Source organism: Tiliqua scincoides, chromosome 1 (assembly GCF_035046505.1).
Source record: "Tiliqua scincoides isolate rTilSci1 chromosome 1, rTilSci1.hap2, whole genome shotgun sequence".
NCBI lineage: Eukaryota > Metazoa > Chordata > Lepidosauria > Squamata > Scincidae > Tiliqua > Tiliqua scincoides.
This window is the reverse complement of record NC_089821.1, coordinates 45,134,059-45,155,582: the sequence shown is the minus strand read 5'-3', so window position 1 is coordinate 45,155,582 and position 21,524 is coordinate 45,134,059. Positions and strand designations below refer to the sequence as shown.

Genomic DNA, 21,524 nt, shown 5'->3' with positions numbered 1-21,524 from the left:
CTCTCAAATTCTAAAATATTAATTTAAAATTTAAAAAAAAATTGCTTCCCCAAAAAGAAAAATGGGACACGTAGAAGTTTTGTAGTATGTATTGTTTGTGTTTGTGTTCTCCCTTCTCTATCCTCCCCATTCACTGTAGTAAGTGTGCTTGTTCTGGACATAATTAGGAACTCTGAGAATAAAAAAAGGGATAGTATTACAGGTTAAGATAAAAGCAACCTGATAAGAGCTATATAAAAGCCTGCTGTGTTCCCAAGAGTCAATGTCAGAAGCATCATTGTTAAGATATGTCGTAGGCAGAGTTCACAGGGGAAGCTCTGCCCAGGTTTAGTTTGCTGCTGCAGATGAATGCTAAATGTGCAGGTGGTGGAGTAAGGCAAGCACAATTCTGGAGACCCTCCAAGTGATTCTTGGAGAGCTAGGATGGTGTAGTGGTTTGGGAATTGGACCAGGTTCAAATCCTTGCTTAGCCATGATGCTTCCTGGGTGACCTTGGGCCAGTCACAATCTCCTGGCCTCACCTACCTCACAGGGCTGATGTGAGGGAAGGAAATATGTACACCACCCTGTGCTACTTAGAGGAAGGGCAGTATAAAAATGTGAAAATAAATAAATCTTGACCATGGGTATTGTAACATCTGTATAGGATTTTAGTTTCTCTTAGAAACAGCTGTGGAGTCTTGTGATGTCTTTGTGAGAAGCTTTTGTTTACGCATTTGCAGGTTGCAAAGAAATGGTTAGGAAGAGCGGTCAGACCCAGACAGAGCCACCTCAGAAACACAATTCTGGACTGGTACCCATTTTGTTCTGTGCACAGGCAGTGAGACAGGCAGTTAGATAGTGATTAGGTAGGTGGATGGTAAAGGTCATCCAGATTTTGTAGCCTACCACCTGAATGCAGTTTTGTTGGGGCCGGTTTGTTTTAGAAGTAGCTAAAAATAAAGGCGTGCCTATCTAGAGTCTGCTTTCACCAGCCCACTTTCAAGCTGCCTCTGGCTCTTATCAGATACACCTTATATGGACTTTTGAAAACATTTTCCTACAAAAATAGGGTGGATTGCTCAACCAAGTATCAATGGAGACATTTCCATGTTGGCAACCTTCAGTCTCGAAAGACTATGGTATCGCGCTCTGAATGGTGGTTCTGGAACAGCGTCTAGTGTGGCTGAAAAGGCCAATTCGGGAGTGACAATCCCTTCCACACTGGGAGCAAGTGCAGCCTGTCCCTGGTGTGTCTCCCTGGCTATAGGCCTTCCTTCTTTGCCTCTTTGCCTCAGTCTGTTGGCCAAGTGTCTCTTCAAACTGGGAAAGGCCATGCTGCACAGCCTGCCTCCAAGCGGGATGCTCAGAGGCCAGGGTTTCCCACTTGTTGAGATCCACTCCTAAGGCCTTCAGATCCCTCTTGCAGATGTCCTTGTATCGCAGCTGTGGTCTACCTGCAGGCGCTTTCCTTGCACTAGTTCTCCATAGAGGAGATCCTTTGGGATCTGGCCATCATCCATTCTCACAACATGACCGAGCCAACGCAGGCGTCTCTGTTTCAGCAGTGCATACATGCTAGGGATTCCAGCATGTTCCAGGACTGTGTTGTTTGGAACTTTGTCCTGCCAGGTGATGCCAAGAATGCATCGGAGGCAGCACATGTGGAAAGCGTCGGTTTGCTCTCCTGTTGTGAGCGAAGAGTCCATGACTCGCTGCAGTACAGTAGTGTACTCAGGACGCAAGCTCTGTAGACCTGGATCTTGGTATGTTTTATTGGTATCACTTTTAGGGTATATCAACCTATGCAGTCACAACCTCCACTCATTTCAATGGGACTTGTAGAGGATCCATAAAGATATTTTTATAGAATGGGGTAATAATGGTTCCTGGCTGGAGACAGCTCTGTGGTTAGACAGATTACTGAAGGATGCAAATGGTAACCTGTGTTGATGTTTCCATGCAGCAAGGACTGCAGCATCTAGAGAAATATCAAGAGAATAGAGTAATCTTGTACGACTCGATTTTGAATCCTAGTAAAAAAACAAGATGGCCAATTTTATTTGTATGTTTTCTCCTGGGGGGCAAATAGCACCTTCAGAGGGAAGGAATTTAGATTGGAAAGAATATGAGAGAAAGGGTAACCCCACTACTAAGGAAGCAAGAATGTGGCATCAGACTTTGCCCAACCTGAACTTTTGGTGTGGACAAGAAAGAAATATTTTAAAATCCTCTTATTGAAATACTGTATGTATGAAAGTGTCAAGGCAAACTGCAGTCATTTTATGGAAAGCCTTAAAAAACATGGAACTTGACAAATCAAATATTCTATGAACTAAATTTCCTGTGATGTCTTTTTCTATAAAGAGTGGTTTTTATTGTCTGGGTTGTTTAAAAGGTCAACATTTCTGAAATTTTGCACATTCCTTTTTGTAAAGGAAGCTAGTCTCTTAAAATGACAGTGACTGTGTTTGTGTTCCTTTTATGGTTCCTCACCAGAGAAACACACCCTGGAAAGCACCTCCTTCTGAGATTTTTGGGAGCGGTAGAAAGTGTTTAGTCCATCCATTCTGGGGGGAATAAATTGACTTACCTTCTAGACTACAAATAGAGAGCTACTCTTAGGGTTAAATCAGAATAGCCGAGTTGCTTTACAGTTAACAAAAGGGAACCAATGTGTCAAGTTTTGATAGAGTGACTAATTTAGTAGATCATGGGAATGCTAATTTCAGAGTATGCCTCAGTTTTGGTTGGACTGCATAACCTCTAAGATGACTTCCAGCTCTAACATTCTGTGATTCTGTGGCATACAAACTGTACTCATGTGGTTTCAGGCCCTGGCCATGCTCAGAGACAGGCCACAAATGGGGGTTGCACAGGTGGTATTGCTAGGGGTGTGTGGATCACATTGTGTTACAATCTCGGGGGAGGGGGGAACACCACTACTAGCCAAAATTGTGAAATCTTGGTATTTTTGAATAATACCATCATGTCATATATAATTTGATGCAGAATTTCTTACAAAACGCAATGAAATAAACTACGTTTAAGTATATCAATTCTATCAAATGTTTTGGACAAATAACCAGAAAAGGAAAACACAAATGCTATGCAACAAAAAGTGGATTTTTTTAAACTCAAAACTGACCAATAAGACTGATTGTTCCAAGAGCCAATGAGGTGTTATTATGACACAGCAGGGAACCAATAAGGTGTTAGGATAAGTCAGCTCTTATTTCCATGTATCAGATCGAATACTAGATCTCTTATTTAGTTGTGTGAGTGTCAACAAATTGGCCACTCATTTTTTGTTGCTTACTGATTTGTTGGGTGACCTGTACTGTTACATATTTAAATAAAAAAAGTTAATGGGAGTTACACCAAACCTAAGGATGCCTCTGCATTTAGGCAGCAGTGCATAGGATATTGTAATTTATTCTGTATGTCCTGGTACAGGAGGAGGTCTATCATGGGGGGTGGCTCTTGCATTGGGAGACACAAACCCTAGTGACACCTCCATCCTCAAGGTAGAAGCCCTGAAAAAATTCTCCCTTTTAGTATTGTCTGTGTGTTCTAGGCAGAGACAGTGAATTAACTTTGCACTGTTCCTTTAAGGGTAAACCGGTTTCCAGACTCCCTCTCCCTCTTCTTTTAGCCAAAGAGAAACTTGCTGCACCATCTTTTCTTTTTTTCAAACAACCCTGTCAGGGATCTGAATAAAACCCTGTTAATAAACCTGTAACATTAGCAAACCCTTGACTCTAAGCAACAGGGCTTCCAATACTGAATGAGACCCAGTTGCAAAGTGAGATGTTCTCAAACTGGTCTTGGATGTTGGATTTGGGAACTGTATTTTCCACTGGTTCATTCTTAAGCTATAAGATTTTGAAAGAGCAGCAGTGCTTGCTTACAAATGTTGGTGGAGTTATTTTAAGCTGAGATCCTAAGTGCGCATATTTGAAAATCTGCTGAATTTTATAAAATGAACTCCCCCAGTAAATTAATTTAGATTTGGGCTGTACTGCCAGAAGATGAACTTTAAAAAATAGCAACAACATACCCACATGTGATCTCCTTGGAAACAATGATAATTAAACCACAGTATCAGTATGGTGCTGTTATATTGCTAGAAGAGGCTGCATGGTGGCTAGCCAAGGGATCTGAATATATTGTTCTTTTTAATGTATAGTTTAGCCTTTTGAGAGGGATTCCAGCACAGTATTTAGCAGTAAAGATCGGAACCCCAGTCCCTTGACAACTGAAAAGGAAACATGCCTGGTTACTTTTGGAAGTATGTGCCTGGTTAAAAGCTTTATAGCTAGATTAATGAGTAACCTGCACTTTAATTAGTCCGTTGCTGCTCTCCCACTGCGTTATAGTTTCTTCTTTGCTGCTATAAAGTTCTCCACTTCTTTTAGTTAGTCACTTACAGCCTGAAGATGCTAGTGGCCTTGGGCAATGTACTTTTACTTATGCTGGGAACAAGTTTTCTCAGAGAAGGAAGTTCTACGCCAATTGCTATGCAACAAGGTATGGTTATGATTTCATATGCGTCTATAATCTCTTTTCTGTGTAATGATCCAGGCATTCAAACCACGTCAGGAGGATGTTATCTTCACTTATTTCAGTGAAGTCATCTGTACACTTCACTTTCAGTACAGCTGCAGTTGTTGATGGTCAATTCACATACCTCTCTATATATGGCTGGGTGGTTTCCCTCCTACCCCACCCACCCAGATTGCCTTGCATATAGCAAACTGGCACTCATTTATTGGTTATGATTTTCCATGCTATGATGCAACTGATACAGAGAAGATTAGCTGTGATGAGCTTATGATAACCAATTCAGACAACTACATGCACAGTGCAATTGAAGTAAAACACTCACAGCCCAATCCTATCCCCATTTACCTGGGAGTAAGTCCCATTGACTCTAATGGAACTTACTTCTGAGTAGACAGACATTGGATTGTGTTTGTCAGTCACATGCAGAGTGGTTACATGAATTGACTCCAGATCTCTTGTTGAATTGCAGAAGAATTAACCATGCCAGTCTGTTGTTTCAAGAACAGTTTAAAAAAAAAATAATACATTTATCATGATATGTGCTTTTTAAAAATCCAGATGTGCTCACCAGGATCCTGGATATAGTTTACCTATGACATTTGTTATGTATGTATGTATTTATATAGCATAATTTTCTGCTTTACAACAGAAGAGACAAGGGGCTTAACAATCTAAAATAGACGCAAGAGGGACAACAAAGGGAGGCAAAGGAAACGATGTCAGGGAAGATGGGGCAGAATATGTGATTATTTCATGTAAACATATTTAGGCTCAAATCCCAACTAACTTTCCAGCACTGGCATAGCTGTGCAAGTGGGACGTGTGCTGCATCCTGCAATTGGGTGGCACTCATGGAGGCTTCTTCAAAGTAAGGAAATGTTTGCTCCCTTACCTTGGAGCTGCATTGCCCTTATGTCAATGCTGGAAAGTGAGTTAGGACTGAGCCCTTAGACATTGTTTCAGTAAGATGAACTCTCATTATTCATGCCCTAGCTAACTTTGCTTTGATAGCCACAAATCATAGAAAGCAACTATTGTGCAGCTGAACCACTGAGAAAAACAAAGGCAAAAACTGGAATTACTTCAGAATCAGTTCGATTCTGAAGTGGTTCCCATATTTACCTGGGTCATGGTACCCCCTATGTACCCCCATAGCCACTTCTTCTTGGGTCAGCTGGATGCCACCATCTTGGATCACCCAAATCATTGTATTTGGTATCGGGTGCTGCGCTGCACCCGAATGTGTCACGAAATGCACTTTGGGACCCCAGGGTCTAAGCATTACCACACTCTTCCAGACAGTGTCATGTTGCTGTTGATGTGAGAATGTAACTTGGTGTGTGGAATTTAATTGCAGATTTCCATAAATCTTATGCATGACTATAATGCACCACCCTACCCTTAAAAAAAAACAAACTTGGCTTTTTCTTTTACTTATTTCTTATTCTACTGTATATTATGCATAAGGTTAGTCCCTTTGAAAATCCAACAAAGTCTATTTGTGTTTAAATCTGTGTGTGTATTCATGATAATTCATTTGTAAAAGGTATGACATATTTATGCCAAAACAAGTCATTACTTTTCAAAGTTTAAATCAGAATCAAAGGACAAACTTTGAAAGGGAAAGTTTAAAATGTAGTACTCAAATACAGAATATTCATTATTCCCATTCGAGATGTTTTTTCTTATTTCATTAGTAAGAATTTAGATTTTTTTAGGAGATTAAAAATATATTCAAGTATTAGATGATAGATTATTTTACTTCAGCTATTTCATCACTATCAGGGAATCAGAAGTTATTTGATAAAGTACATAATGACATCAAGGTCTTGCTTCTTTTTCTCTGCCTTTTCTGTTCCTTTCTGCCTTCCAGGTTCTAAATGTGGGCAAAAACCTCAAGGCACAGGTGCTTTGCATTTCTATAGCTACCTCTCTAGGATAGTTGGTGGGAACGAGGTACAACAAGGCTCACACCCATGGCAGGTGAGCACAACCCGCCCCAAGATACCATTTTATTCTCAGCTACCTGCAGAACTAAGTTGTTATAGAGGTAATGAGACAAAACTTAGGGTAGTGCATGTATTTGGGCTTCAGTCCATCAGTTCTTTAGCTGAAAACCCTGCTGCTGTTTGCAAAAGCAGTGGAGCAGAATGAAGACAAAAACAATCTCCATTCTCTCCAGGTTCCCAGAAACCTTTAAAAATTAATTATATTGTTTGCATAGCAGGTTCCACAATAAGAAACTGTGACAGGCTTACTAGTTTGGAAAATAACATAGTATTTTTGTATGCCAGAAGAACCCAGTATCTGCACCCATGTGAGATTGTGAGTAGCAGGCTGTCTGTAAGCAGGACCTGTGCATGTGTATGTGTACTTTATCTGAAGATTCCTTATCTGTCCTTTTGGCTGTACAAAGGACTCCAAACTGTTACACACAGTCATGTGTGTAACTATATGGTTACATGGAGAAAGGTTAGTGCAAACTGGTATGCACAAGTAGTGATGTTGACATCCTTCTTCATGATCACAACCTCACTTTTTTCAGGAGCTGCAGGCATAGAGATGGGTGCCTGATGCCAGTGTGTCCAACCTGGCTCCTGCTTGCAAACACTGAATTAACGGGAATATTTTGAGCCATCATGACAATCCATCATCCTGCTAACTTTAAGAGAGTTAAATGTGGCAGTGAATTCCACAAATATATGGTGATGGGCACTAGCTTCCATCGTTTTAAGAGGGGATTAGACAAATTAGTAGAGGACAAACCTATCAATGGCTACTAGTTGTGGTGACTGCATGCTACCTCAGTGGCATTGCCAAGTCCTGAAGAGCCTGGGGCAGTGATGTCATGATGTCACTTCTGGGTACTCCTGGAAGAGAATGTGATGCAATGGTGGTGTTGTGATTTCGGTTCTGTCCCATTTCTTCTCCTTTGGAGGTTAAGCCAACATAGGTTGAGCCTCCAAAGGAGAATGAACAGGGCAGCAGCAAGGTTGAAAAGCTGCCGAAACAGGAGGAGGAGGTGGATATACCCATGACCATACTGGTGAACATAAGAAGGGTCCCTCTGGATCAGGCCAAAGGCCCATTTAGTCCAGCTTCCTGTATCTCACAGTGGCCCACAAGATGCCTCAGGGAGTACACAGACAACAAGAGACATGGATCCTGGTGCCCTCCCTTGCATCTGGCATTCTGAGGTAACCTACTTCCAAAATCAGGAGATTGCACATACACATCATAGTTTGTAACTTGTGTCTGACTTTTCCTCCAGAATTTGCACCAGTCCCCCTGGTGCTGCTGCAGCTTGGGTGGGCCTCATGTGGCACTCTCTTCCAGCCTGGCACCCAGGGTGGCCCACCCCCTGCCCTGCTTGCTACGCCATTGTGCTACCTCCAGGTTCAGTATGCCACTGGGTACCAATTGCTAGGAAGCAGTGGCAGAAGAGAGATAGGCTGCAACGCAGGGGGAAGCAGGATGCATCTGTTGCCCGCTCTAGCAAGTCTTTTCTTCTATTGCAAGAAAAGTAGAGCGAGAGCGAGAGCATAAATATTAAACAGACACAATATTATTATTATTACATCAATACTACTATTAATAGTAATGTTATGATGCACTAATGATGACGCAGATATGGTGCAAACTCACATGCATTTTCTAATGCAATGTCTTCTTACAAAACAGGTTTCGTTGAAACGGAACCACTACCATTTCTGTGGAGGAACTCTTGTTTCTTCTCAGTGGGTCATCACGGCAGCTCACTGTGTTGTAAGCAGGTATGGATGAGGAATTCACCAGAAGGCTATCATTTCAGAAATATGCTTGCACGAGTGGGGTAGGATTTCTGTTTCTGAACTTCAATTTTTCCCCCCTTGTTATAATGCTTTCCCACCAAGTGACCTGCCTGAGTCTCTGACTATCACTGCTGGAGAACATGATTTGAATCGAATGGAAGCAGAGGAGCAGACCCTTCGTGTAAGAAGCATCATCAAGCACCCAAAATTTGACCCCAGGCATCCAGTGAATTATGATATTGCCCTACTGAAAATGGACGGTCGCTTTAAGTATGGTAATATGATAGATTGATATGGTAAATTTGGGAAAATGTTACAAGCATCTGCCTGCTTGTCTGTTATAAACATTATTAGTGACACAGTGCAATCCCATACATGCCTACTCAAAAGTAAACTCATTCCCAGGAAAGTGTGTATAGGATTGTAGCCTTTGTGACTCTGAGGGGGAAAGAATATATAAGCAGTAAATCTCAAAAACACAAGCTCCAAGTATAGAACCAACTGAGCCAATCAGTACCTTAACATAGTTTTGTTTAGGAACAATTCACACTGTGTGTGAAGATTGCAGTTTGAGTATGTTCTTGAGGAAGAAAATGAAATGTCACCAAATGACCAACTTACTGTTCAGCTACACAATATTTGCAACATGCCAGGGGGGTCATATGGCTTAGTCTTCAGTTCAGTTCAACATCTAAGAAAATTGTGACAAATAAGAAAAGCATGGACCAGTGATGTAGCTAGAGCAAGCAGCCCCTCCCCTTTAGTGCTTTACACCCCGTATAGCTACACCACTAGCACGAATAGGTCTGCATAGCAGCTTTTTATCATCCATCTTGGTACTTATAAGCTAATTTGGAAGTGCAAAAGAACTCTTACAAAAGCAAGTCCTATTTTTTTTTTTTTAAATCCTCTGGATTCATAATATAGAGGACAGGTTCTGCAGAGGCCTAACAGCTCCTGCATGTGGCCTGGCTAAATGGGACCAGTGTGAATTACAAAAGATGCATAGGCATTGACACTTCTCAGAAACTGCCATGTAGATGAACCCTGAGTTTCAGCAACTTAATTTAGCTCAGTCTTGAGGGGCAAGGAAGAAACAACTTAGTAGTGAGTGGGTAAAATTGGCAGGGTGGCAAAAGACCCAAATACATACTCATGCATGCTTCTGGGAGGGAGGGCGATGATGGGGGAAAGAACCGCACTTGATTAATCCTGCCAGTGTGGTTCTGGCATCTGTATACCATTGTGAAGTGGGCTTGCACCATACTCTGTGTGCACCTGACTGAGACCTGGAAGCTGTGGGGATATTGCATTATACAGGGAGTAGCAGTTTGTACAGCTGGATTAAAAGATGAATGAGTGTATTCAGGACTTGCTGAATTACAAACTTTTGAAAAACAGTGGTATTGTCATCTAATAAATGTGTCCGTGTATCTTTAAAAAAACTGTTTGTGAAAACTGGTTTGTAAGCTGGATCTTTGGTAATTATCACAAAATGTTTAACTTTAAGGGCTGTTTAGGATATTAACCAAATCAATATTTTTCTTCTGTAACAAGAAACACAATCTGCTTCATGGCAGGTTTGACGGTTCTTCCAGTGTGCCTTCCTGATCCAGGTGAAAAATTTGACCCAGGATTTATATGCACCACTTGTGGCTGGGGTCGTCTAAGGGAAAGTGAGCATTTGATATTCTTTTTTGAAAACACTGACTTAGAAAACAACTATTAAAAATGAAATTGTTTATGTGTGTTAGGGGTATATTGCATGTTTGTACTTTTGTGTTATCCTGTTCACTACATAACTCATGATTGGCTGAAATTGCTCATGTAATTAACCTGGAAGAGAATATAGCAGTGATGGCAGATGGAGGGAGAAATGACAGCAAACAGGGTTAAAAAAAAGTAACCAATCTCTTAGTGAGGGGGCTTGGGGACAGTGGCATCACTAGGAGAGTGCTAAGTTAGGTGACACCCTCGGGGGGGGGTAACACCACTGCTGGCAAAAATGGTAAAATCTTGGTATATTCAAATAACACCATCATGTTATATATCATTTGATTCATAATTTAATGCATAATGCAATGAAACAAACTGAAATATGTTATTTTATCAAACATTATAGCCAAATAACCAGAAAAGGAAATCACAACTGCCTTATGTAACAAGAAGTGGATTTCTTTAACTGAAAACTGACCAATGAGACTGTTCTGAGAGCCAATGAGGTGTTATTATGACACAGCAGACAACCAATAAGGTGTTAGTATGGGTCTGCTCTCATTTTCATGTATCGGAGGTAATATTAGAACTCTTATTTAGTTGTGTGAATGCCATCAAGTTGGCCACTGGTTTTTGGTTGGTAATTGATTTGTTGGGTAACCTGTTCAATCAATTACCCTGCACATGCCTGATCTTGTCTGATCTTGGAAGCTAAGCAGGGTCAGGCCTGGTGGGAGACCACCTGGAATCCCCGCTAAGCAGGGTCAGGCCTGGATGGGAGACCGCCGGGGAATACCGGGTGCTGTAGGCTTATACCATAGTCTTTCGAGACTGAAGGTTGCCAACCAATCAATCAATGGGGTTACACCAACCCTAGTAATGTCACTGCATTTAGGTAATGCATATGTTATGTATAAATATGTAATTTATTTTCTATTGGTCTGGTACGGGAGGAGGACCATCATGGGGGTGATGCAATGAGCTCTTGCACCAGGTGACAGAAACCTTAGTGATGCCTCTCTTTGGGGAAAATATTTCTCTCTGTCTCTCTCCTCCCTACCTCACACGAATTGAATCAGTGAATATTAGCTACAGGGATCTTGGAACTTTTTTCTGTGGTGCAAGTGACCATGCTGTCTGTGGTGGACACTTGATATGGATGACTGAAAAATGGTTGGCGCTTTTTCCACACCCAAGAAGCAACCTCTTTCTGCCTCTCTGTTGACTACTCATTGGGATTGTTTTGCTTGCTCTTCAGATGGGAGACTCCCAGGAGTCCTGCATGAGGTGAACCTGCCCATCCTCGACCAGGGTCTTTGTTCCAGAGTTTTGTCAACATTGAAGAAGCCTGTTCGCGGAGACACTTTAATGTGTGCTGGGTTTCCAGATGGAGGAAAAGATGCCTGCCAGGTTGGTGGAGTGAACATCTCTCCAAATGGGATACTTCTTTTCTTTGTAATGTTTGCTTTAACTCCCTCTGTGACTCTTAAAATGTCAAGTGTTATGCACTTGTGCCTCACTTCCCCAAGCAGTAAGAAGTTTCAGGGGTGCAGAGGTATGTGGGTTCTGTTTTCCTTTGGAAGAGAGGGCACTGGAGGCTTATGGTATCTTGGTGGGACAGTTGTATTCCCCTCCCCACAGCCACGGGGTTATGTTCCTGTTCTGCAGACCCAAAACTGCAGATAGCTGTGGAACCCTATACTTACTGTTGTTCCCCACAAGCCCTCCAAACTGCTTTCTCTTTGCAGTTTGGAAGTCTGCAAACAGGCAAACAAAACAAAAACAGATGAAAACAGTGCAGGGAATTTGTGAATCTGAAACCGTGGAAACCAAGTCCGCACGTGCCCGATCTCGTCTGATCTTGGAAGCTAAGCAGGGTCAGGCCTGGTTAGTACTTGGATGGGAGACCGCCTGGGAATACCTGGTGCTGTAGGCTTATACCACAGTCTTTCGAGACTGAAGGTTGCCAACCAAATATGGGGACAGACGGACTGTAATTGCTTTACTTACAATTACACAGGCTGAGCGCTGGATGGAGGTAATAGCAGAGCACTTCCTACAAGCAATAGCGTGCTACATCCGTTCTTCAGGCATTTCTGCTCCCCAGGATGCTCTGGCTTTCACCAGCTTCTCTATTATAATCTGTTGTGTCTGACCAAGCCAACTCTCTTGCCCCAGAACATACTATGCCTGCCGCTAGCAGCTTCCTTTGCTCTTTTTATTGGCCAGGCAAGGGATGGGGAGTGCAGTCGCCTTGCACTTCAACTTAACCCATCAGATCCAACTATAGGCATGCCCCCATATCCACAGGGGTTCCATTCTGTAACCCCTCGTGGTTACGTGACACTGTGGATACTGGTAAATACCTGCCTCCAACTTCCAGAGCTGAGGGGAACTCTGCTCCCCTCACCTCCAGAGGGTTGTCTGAGCCCAGCAGAGGCCGTGGATGTCTGTTCGTGGCCTTTGCTGGGCTTAGACTGAGCCCAGCAGTCAAAATAATGCAACTTCTGGTTTCATGGAGAAACTGGAAGTGATGTTTTTAGTACCTTATAAGGCATTAGGAGGCCCGGGGAAGCCCTCTGGGGCCCTTGCCTTCGGAGGGGGCATGCATGAGGGGTGTGTACATGGCAGGGACTCTGCAGACCCAATCTGCGGATAACCGAATTGGATAACAGGATTTCCGGGTATGGGGCTCACTCTGTACATGGCATTTACTAGTTTTTCAATAAAAGCTCTGATCCAAGGATCTTTGTGGGCCAGTAAGGATTTGTATCCTTACCGCTTCTAATCTTTGGAGCCTGGCAACTCCTTGGTGTCACAGTAGATGAGAGAGTCCTCCCGGCTAAGCAATAGAGGTTCTGGGTAGCTTTATCAATTTCTTTGAGAGCCCATTCTCCAAACAGAGCAGGATCCAGAATCTGGGGCAGAGCAGATGATCAGAGGAGGCCTAGCTAGCTGTCCTTTTTGTCCTCCAGTTTCAATGTGTGCACTTTTTTTCACCAACAAGAGCCAAAAACACATCCATAATTGATTGCAAACAATGGGATGTACTTTTGAAAAGTTGTGGAGGAAATGCCTACATTTTTTTTTAAAGAAGTATGTCTCATTTCGGGTCAGTTGCATGGCAAGTACTGTGAGTTCACAAGAGGTCCCTCTGCCCAATTTTTGGGGATTCTCCCCTGCAGTCTCCCATACCTCTTCTTGTTCCCAAGAGTTCCCAGACCCACAGGACCAGTTTCACAAGGGACACTGGAGGCTGCACTGGGAGGGGGGGAGGAGGAGGAGGTAGGTAAGTCGCCTTCTGTGAGTTTTCTTGTGCACTCAGTACTTTAGGTGCAGTCTGATTTTGTTTTCTTTCTCCTGCAGGGTGACTCTGGAGGCTCTCTTGTGTGCAGGCGTGAACACGGTTCCTTCACTCTGGTGGGGGTGACCTCCTGGGGCATGGGTTGCGCTCGGAGCTGGATTTCTAACCTGAAAAAAAAGTATAGCACAAGAGGATCACCTGGAGTTTTTACAGATCTAATCAAGGTGCTCCCTTGGATTCAAGAACATTTGGACACCGGTAGTAACACAATCCCACAAGTATAATTCTTATGTCAGTAATAATAGCCTCCTACCTCATTAAGAATATTCTTAATGATTAAGAATAAGAATATTCTTAAGAATATTCTTAATGATTCCCAGCTACATTTCAGATCTTTTCTCCTATAGCAAAAATCTTTTGTTACTGAGACTGCTAACCAGCTGGAAAAAGAAGAAAAAAATTGTACTTGTCATTAAAAAAATGGTTAATACATTTCCAAATTGCCATAGCATTAATAGTTCCTTATTAAAATATTTCTGTTTTCTTCTTTAACCAGATGTAAAAATGAAAAGTTCTGTAGGTAAGTATAGCATCTCCTAAATGTTTTTCTGCACCAGGCATTTATTGATAGTCCAAAATTATTGAATTTATGGTAGAAAAGAATGGGCTAGATGTTCCTAGGGCTTAGTTTTATTCACATCTGTGCTTAAGTTGATGTGAAGAGGATTAAAAGTTCACTATAAATATGCACGCTGCATCCCAACCCCTGCTTCTGGGCTGGGCAACTCTAAATGGGTTTCCCAGATCTACGCCAGCTATAAAACTGGTGAAGATCCAAGAAGCCCCACAGGAATGGCTGGGGCTTTACTCAGGGTAAAGGGAAAAATATCCCCTTAACCAGAGGTGAGCTCTATCTGCCTCCTAAGCTGCTTTGGATGCAGTGCAGGCGCTGAGGTGTGGCTGCACCAGCACAGTTTAGGATTGGGCTGTCCTTTATTCTCCAGTATGATTGTGTTTTCTTTTTTGCTATCAATTCTAGAGCAGCATATTGCCTCTTGCAAGACCAAACTAGATCAAAATACTAAGGTCATTGTTTCTTAGGGCCTAGCGAGTAGACAGCAGCCTCTTCTTTTTGACAGGCACTTTGTGATGAGCATTGATAACTTTGTTTATAACCCTTTTGTTCATCTGGACTACTGCAGTCACATCGCTATATTGTTTGCAAAATGATTTTCACCCTTTCCAATAAGATTTACAGTGAAATGATTTTCCTGAACTCACTTTTATATTACTGTTTTCCTTCTGTTCTCAGATCTTTATGAAAGTGAAAAACATTTTCATTTTATAACAATTTTTTTTTTTGGGGGGGAACTCTACTACTGTGATCCCATATTTCTTCTTTACCTGATATTGTTATTCCAATAAGTGCTGTCTTACTGCTCCACCTACCATATTTCATATTCACAATATAGCATCCTGCAGCGTTAAAGATGGCAAACTCCCTGACAATGAAGGAAGACTGGATTTTCCTGGCATTCCCATGCATTTTTATCAGGACAACCAGTGAGTGAATAAAACAAAAATCCTTTTGCAGACCCTCCCTGCAGTATCATGAGCTTGTAATGTATTGATTGATGGTCAATTAGAATTCACTCATTGTGTGTCAATACAGGTTGTGCGTTTGGACTCTGTCTGTGCCAGAAAAAATGCATATACTGCTGAACTTCTCCCATTTCGATGTGGAGCCAGAGACATTCTGTGACTTTGATTCCTTATCAGTAATTTCTATGGACGGTAGGCTCATTGGTGAGTTGCCCCTTCGAAATACACTACAATAGGCCACAAGGTCTTCAAAATTCAAAGTGAATGGTCCTCTTATTATTTGCATATGATACCTTTGATCACAGTTAGTATTACTCAAAACTCTGTGCCAATACAACTTCTTCTCAGTGAATATTGTTAATATTAAATTTATAACTTCATGCTTTTCAGGGATGTTTTGTGGAATGGACCTTCCATTGCCCATTTTGGTTGGTTCCAACAGCGTAAGGCTGAAATTCATCTCTGATAACAAGGAACATGGAACTGGATTTTCCATGATATACCAGGCTGTTACTCCAGCTACCCTTCCAAGTAAGTACCACTGTTCTCTATCAGTACATTGTGGAAACTAGATTTTTCTTGATTTGAAATATTGTGAAGGGTGGCAATTGTGCATAGGCAAGAGGAATGGCCATGACATGAGGTCAAGGGAACTCCTATATGCGGATTACAGAGACCCCAGTGCCTTACTTTAACATACCACATACAACTTTTACAGTATATACTAGGCCCACCATACATAGGAATGCTTGGGGCAGATTCCATGATGTGTATCTTTAGCAGTCAACATCAGTAGATAAGACAGGATTAGGACAAAGACATAAGAACATAAGAACAGCCCCACTGGATCAGGCCATAGGCCCATCTAGTCCAGCTTCCTGTATCTCACAGCGGCCCACCAATTGCCCCAAGGAGCACACCAGATAACAAGAGACCTCATCCTGGTGCCCTCCCTTGCATCTGGCATTCTGGCATAACCCATTTCTAAAATCAGGAGGTTGCGCATGCACATCATGGCTTGTGCCCCGTAATGGATTTTTCCTCCAGAAACTTGTCCAATCCCCTTTTAAAGGCATCCAGGCCAGTCGCCATCACCACATCCTGTGGCAAAGAGTTCCACAGACCAACCACATGCTGAGTACAGACAAGCAGTACAAATGGGTTTGGTGCTAATGATTGGGAGCTGAACAGTTTACACATTATTAACCCAGAGGGCCTGCAAGAGTTCTGTAAGAGTTTGAGTCAGGAGATGTCAGACAAGGCAGACCTTGGAAGAATCCAGGCAAAAATATAACTACGTCCCCATCACGCAAAAACCTTTCCCATATTTGATACGTTTATGCATTTCGACATTGACCAAGTGACTCTCTCCACGTCGTTGAGGCAATGCCTTTGTTGTGCATTAAATGACTTCACTGTGAGAATAATCATAGAGGCTTCTGCGCATCTGACATTTCTGGATGGGCCAATTTAATGTCTCCTTTTAATTTTGCATCATGGCCCTTCTAGACTCTGGCTGCGGATCTCTAGCTACCTTCTTTGAGGAAGGGAGAGTGCAGAGCATGCACTACCCTGAGCCTTACAGCAACCTGGCAGATTGTCAATGGATTATTCATGCTCCGGAGGACCATGTGGTCAAGGTACAAGGCAGGGAGGGGTTGCTGGTATCTGCGCAAGGCGTTTCATTACAGCAAAGATGGAGAGTGAGACACCGTATCCATCTAGGGGTCTGTTTCCCCATTAAAGCGTCTCAGGATGTGAACTAAGCAGGTCTAGGTCTCAAAAGTGCCTGGATGGGTGATTGCCTGGGAACAGTGGCATATATGGCAGGTAGGGCACAGGCCCTGGTCACCACTTGAAGGGGAGCAGCAGCTTTCCAGCCAACTCTCAGTTTCTGTTGAGCTGATGCAAACCTCCAAACATAGCTTTGTGCTTGGGGTCCAGCAGCAGCTCAGCGGTATGTGGTGGCAGAAGCCAAATGTTGGCCAGGAAGCTGCTAGAAAAGGAATGGGAGGTGCCAGCCACATTGCAAAACCGCTACCACCCTCCTTCAAAGAAGTGACATCAAATGACACATGGCATCACAGCATCACTGCCCCAGGCGATGTTGTCACCGGCAATGCCACTGTCCAGGAACTGCATGTTTGCTGCTTTGAGTTCTATATAATCAGCCCAAAGTTTAGACTTGTTTCATGTTTTGTTTCATTGAAGATGGTTCTTTTCGTGGCCATGGATAAGGCAATGGTTTAACTTCCTTGGTAAAACCACTGACTGATTTATGACCATTAAAGCATTTTAAAAACTAAGGATCAAACTAGACTTGCACGTTCTATTCTGGGAAATTCTTTTTGAAAAAATAAAGTTATTTGGATTGGGGCTGTGCTGCAGAGGGGAAAGGGGAGTCTCGCTCTTTCCCCTCGTGATACATCCGTAATCCAAATTGCCAGTTGCCCCCCTGGCAGCTCTTATTAGCCACAAAGAGAAAACTGAGAGTCACAGAAGTTAATCCCTTTAGTTTTGATCAGCTTCAGTGGTTTGCTGTTTTATTTTTCTGAAGCTCACATATGAATATTTTGAACTGGAGGAAAACGAGGACTGCGCTTATGACTCAGTGGCAGTATATGAAAATGTGGCAGAAGATAAAGAAATAGGTTGGTTGCTTTGCATGTATTTATAGTAATGTGTCCTGATTCATTCCTGCTATTTCATTCTTTTTCATTTTCTGCCAGTAAATGTAGCATAGCCAAATGTGCCTTTTTCAAAGCTAGGATCAGTGTTGATTGAAAAAGTAATATGTACCAACACCAATGTTTGTGCTCATTTGCATGCAGGCATGGAAAGTGTGTACTACTAATTAATGGTGCAAGAAGGGAATGTGGCATATTGCCTGTTCAATACAGGCTGAAGAATGTGCATTTGTTTGAGTGATATTGTACGTATGTTTTCCAGTTGATGAGTCTGGTCTTTGTTGTGAGGTCCTCTTGGTATGGCAGTTTGGCACCCCACCTTGTCCCATTTGGATTACTTTGAATTGGGAGAGTTGGTGTCCTGAGGCTTGGATTGTGTACTGCCACGAGCAAAGTCCTAGCTTCCAAGTTTGCCTTCAACATGAATACACTAGGACTCCTCAAGCAACTTTCTCTCACTCAGCTTTGCCCCAAGCCATCAATTCTGGAGTAATAATATTGACCAATCTTACATGGCTTTATGGAGATAATGTATGTGAAGCATTTTGAACACTCAAATAGCACCGTATAAATGCCCATTATGATTATCATTATTCCCTGAACCATTCACCAACTTGTTAATTGCAGTTCATTCCAGGATGAAATGGCTTCAGAGGTGGTGGAGGAGGACAGAATATGATTTATATGTCCTTAAACATGTTGAGAATCCTGAAACAGAAGGCTTGGACTACAATAAACTTGGAGATCCAGGATACTTAAATAACAAATCAGTAATTAGTCTACTACCACTGGATGCTTATGTGTACCTCATTATATAGTTCAAAATGCATATTATATACAAGGGTATATAACAAGTTGGTTTGCTGCCATCATAGATAGTCTGAACCTAGTTTTTAACATTGGGAAAATTTGCATCCCAAATATGTCCTACTTTTTTTGGTCATTTCTTTTTAACTGTTTATTTTTTAAGTTTTCAAGATTATTACAGAAAGAAGCCAGTGAAATTCAATCACAGTGACTCATGAAAAAACCACAAGTCGGCCTCTGAAATTGTCTAGTACAGTTCCCCATTCTGCAAATCCTTGTCATCTATACAAAAGTGATAGTAGTGACCCACGCATATTTCATATGAAGAGTGCTCATTGCATTGAGGAAAGCAATCATTCAAGTCTCCCGTGTTTGATTTAGCTTTTCATGCATAGTGAAAGGTGCCAGAGGTACTTCTTTTCTTCTCTGAACCTTTCCATTTACCTTCTTTAGCTCGGTCTTGTGGATTTGCTATCCCAGCCCCAGTTCTGAGTTCCTCCAGTACCATTCTCATCAGATTTCATTCGGATGAAACTGAGACCTTTGGTGGATTCAGAGCCAAATTTGTCTTCATCCATGTTGCAGGTAAAAAAAATTGGATGGGCTGGTGGGGCGGAAGGGTCTTACTTCCATGTGCATGTATACAAGGCCCATAGTATTTTATAGCATGGGTGTTTTATTTCCCCCCCCCCTTTCTTTAAAAGGAGAACCACTGTAGTTCAGTAGATAGAAAGAGCTGGGCTTATATATTTGGAAGGTTTGGTTGACAATGCCTACCAAGACTGGCTCCAGTTTGAAGGGACCTGTGGCAAATGGACCTCCTCCTTCCTAAGTAGGGACATAATAATGTTGTTACTTACCCTGTAGGATGGCCCAAGATAAACACTGAGTTTAGCAAATAACTTATTCTGCCTCATACCACATTGGCTGCCAAACATTTAACTTGTCAAACGTGCTGGGTCCTAGATAATTCAGACTGTATATGTCAAGAGGGGCAAGCGATAATATTGATAACGTGCTCTTATTTTTAATATTGATTGCATCTGGTTATCAACCATAATGTCCAAGTGCCTTTCTAAGCCCTAACTGTCCCTTGATCTGATACATCCCCGGCATAAAACACAGACTTACAAAAGATGGAAGTGTAATTAATCAGAGGTGCTGAGACAGAACAGGGCCTTAATTAACAGTTCAGTCCTTGGCATGTCTACTCAGAAATTAATCCCATTGTGTGCGGTGGGACAAATTCCCAGGAAAGTGTGTATAGGACAGCAGCTCATATCTAGTATAAAGATGCTTGGAAGTTACTCATAGTATATCTTTTCTGATAACAGCAGTTTGCTTAAAGCAAACTGAGAACGGCTGTGTGCTCTTTCTGTTTTGCTAGATTTAAACATATCAAATTCAAGCAGTGAAGAGATACTTTCTGAAGAAGCAAACAGCTCTACCAATGAAACTGACATTCCTGGTAAATCAGCTTCTGTCAAGGTATCCTCTATGGTAGGAGTAGGGAAGGGGCAGAAGAAAGGCAGAGAGGAGTCAGAATTTGACTTGAAGATATTTTGGGGTTGTTGTCCTAAATGCACTTACTAAGAGGTAAGCACCACTGAACACAGTGGGACTTACTTCTGAGTAAATGTGCATAGGATTTGAAGTGATTCTGAAGGGCCTTGAGTGAGATTATACAGTTCTGAATGTAAATTCTGTGAGCATTCACCCATGTTTTGGCTGCTAACTGTACTTTCCTATTCAGGCAACTGGGAGGGCCTGTCCGAAATATGTGACAATTAGAGTCTTTTAAAATGGGATACACCAAATTAAACCCTTGTGCCTCTTGTGAACAAGCTTTCTCTTTTGAAGTACTAGCGCATGGGCCATTGTAGGTACACCTATTTTCAGTGGGGTTTATGGACAACCCATTCCTAGTGGATGGTGCCATAGAACCCAATGCCATGGGGATAGTTTAAGGTTAAGCAGAACAATTGTTAAATGTGCCTGTTATGCCCAGTCGTGTGCATATTTTCTCCTAAGTTCCTTGATAAGCATGCATCGCGTTGCAGCCTTAGTTAAGTACAAGCTCTTCCCAAACAGCATATAAACAGAATCGACCATATCTTACAAAATGCACTCACTCCAGTTTTTGTTCTGTATCATTAGATGATGTTTGCGGAATCGCATTGAATCCGCCCAGGTTTCTTTTCAGTCGGATAATGGGCGGAGAGGAAGCAGTGCCACATTCATGGCCTTGGCAGGCCAGCGTACAAATTGCAGGTGAAAACGTCTGTGGCGGAGCAGTTCTTACAAAAATGTGGGTGGTCACTGCTGCTCACTGCTTTCTGCATAGGTAAGCACAACACTGAAGTTATAATTTAGGATTGAGAGTGGTGTGATAGGCACCAAATGTGGAGGGGGAAGGGGGAATCAGCCAAAACATCATATCGTATCAGGTTTTCTTTGTCTTTTCAAAATAAAAAGTTTGGGGATTGCTCCATCTTCAGAGCATGGTTTGCATTTATAGCAAATGAACTGCAGCTTTGTAACCACCAAATTGAACCAATCTTTTAGCATCTGATTGGCCCCTGGAGGACCTTTGGGACAGGAGTCTGATCTATGTGTCCAAGGCACAAATCCTAACCAACTTTCCAGCTCTGACATAGTTCTGCTAATGGGCATGTGCTGCCTCCTGCAGTTTGGGGGCAGTCACGGATGCCTCCTCAATGTTGTAAAGGAATGTTCAATCCCTTACTTCGGAGCTGCATTGCCCTTAGGTCAGTGCTGGAAAGTTGGTTAGGATTGTGCCCTAAAAGATGTAAATTGGACTAACCAACTTCCATCAATGAAAAGAAAGATTTTTAAACAAGAGTTCTGTTTTATTTGCTAGGCCTAACCCTTGAAAATACTGTCTTTTGTCATTTTCTCTACAGTGTTTTCTCATACAGTAAAAATGCCCAAACTTAAAAGAATTCCTCAATTTATTCTTCAGTCTCACCTATTTCAGTGACAGTTCCTTTTAGAAATCTGGAAACTGTGTTGTCCAATGGTTTATTGTTCAGACACTGTCAAAATTCTAAA

The 21,524-nt window shown here is 42.2% G+C and overlaps 1 protein-coding gene across 1 annotated transcript in view; it reads left to right on the top strand.

The window, feature by feature from the left end:
• Positions 1–4,418: 4,418 nt before the first annotated feature.
• Positions 4,419–21,524, top strand: part of OVCH2 (ovochymase 2) — a 28,570-nt gene continuing 11,464 nt past the window's right edge. The window contains exons 1-16 of the mRNA XM_066619187.1: positions 4,419–4,509; positions 6,419–6,528; positions 8,227–8,318; positions 8,439–8,611; positions 9,917–10,012; positions 11,311–11,462; positions 13,419–13,614; positions 13,913–13,936; positions 14,829–14,919; positions 15,029–15,162; positions 15,349–15,489; positions 16,468–16,598; positions 17,516–17,609; positions 18,906–19,037; positions 19,840–19,920; positions 20,610–20,796. Of these exons, the coding sequence (XP_066475284.1) occupies positions 4,419–4,509; positions 6,419–6,528; positions 8,227–8,318; positions 8,439–8,611; positions 9,917–10,012; positions 11,311–11,462; positions 13,419–13,614; positions 13,913–13,936; positions 14,829–14,919; positions 15,029–15,162; positions 15,349–15,489; positions 16,468–16,598; positions 17,516–17,609; positions 18,906–19,037; positions 19,840–19,920; positions 20,610–20,796 (1,925 nt within the window). The remainder of the gene's footprint in view (positions 4,510–6,418; positions 6,529–8,226; positions 8,319–8,438; positions 8,612–9,916; positions 10,013–11,310; positions 11,463–13,418; positions 13,615–13,912; positions 13,937–14,828; positions 14,920–15,028; positions 15,163–15,348; positions 15,490–16,467; positions 16,599–17,515; positions 17,610–18,905; positions 19,038–19,839; positions 19,921–20,609; positions 20,797–21,524) is intronic.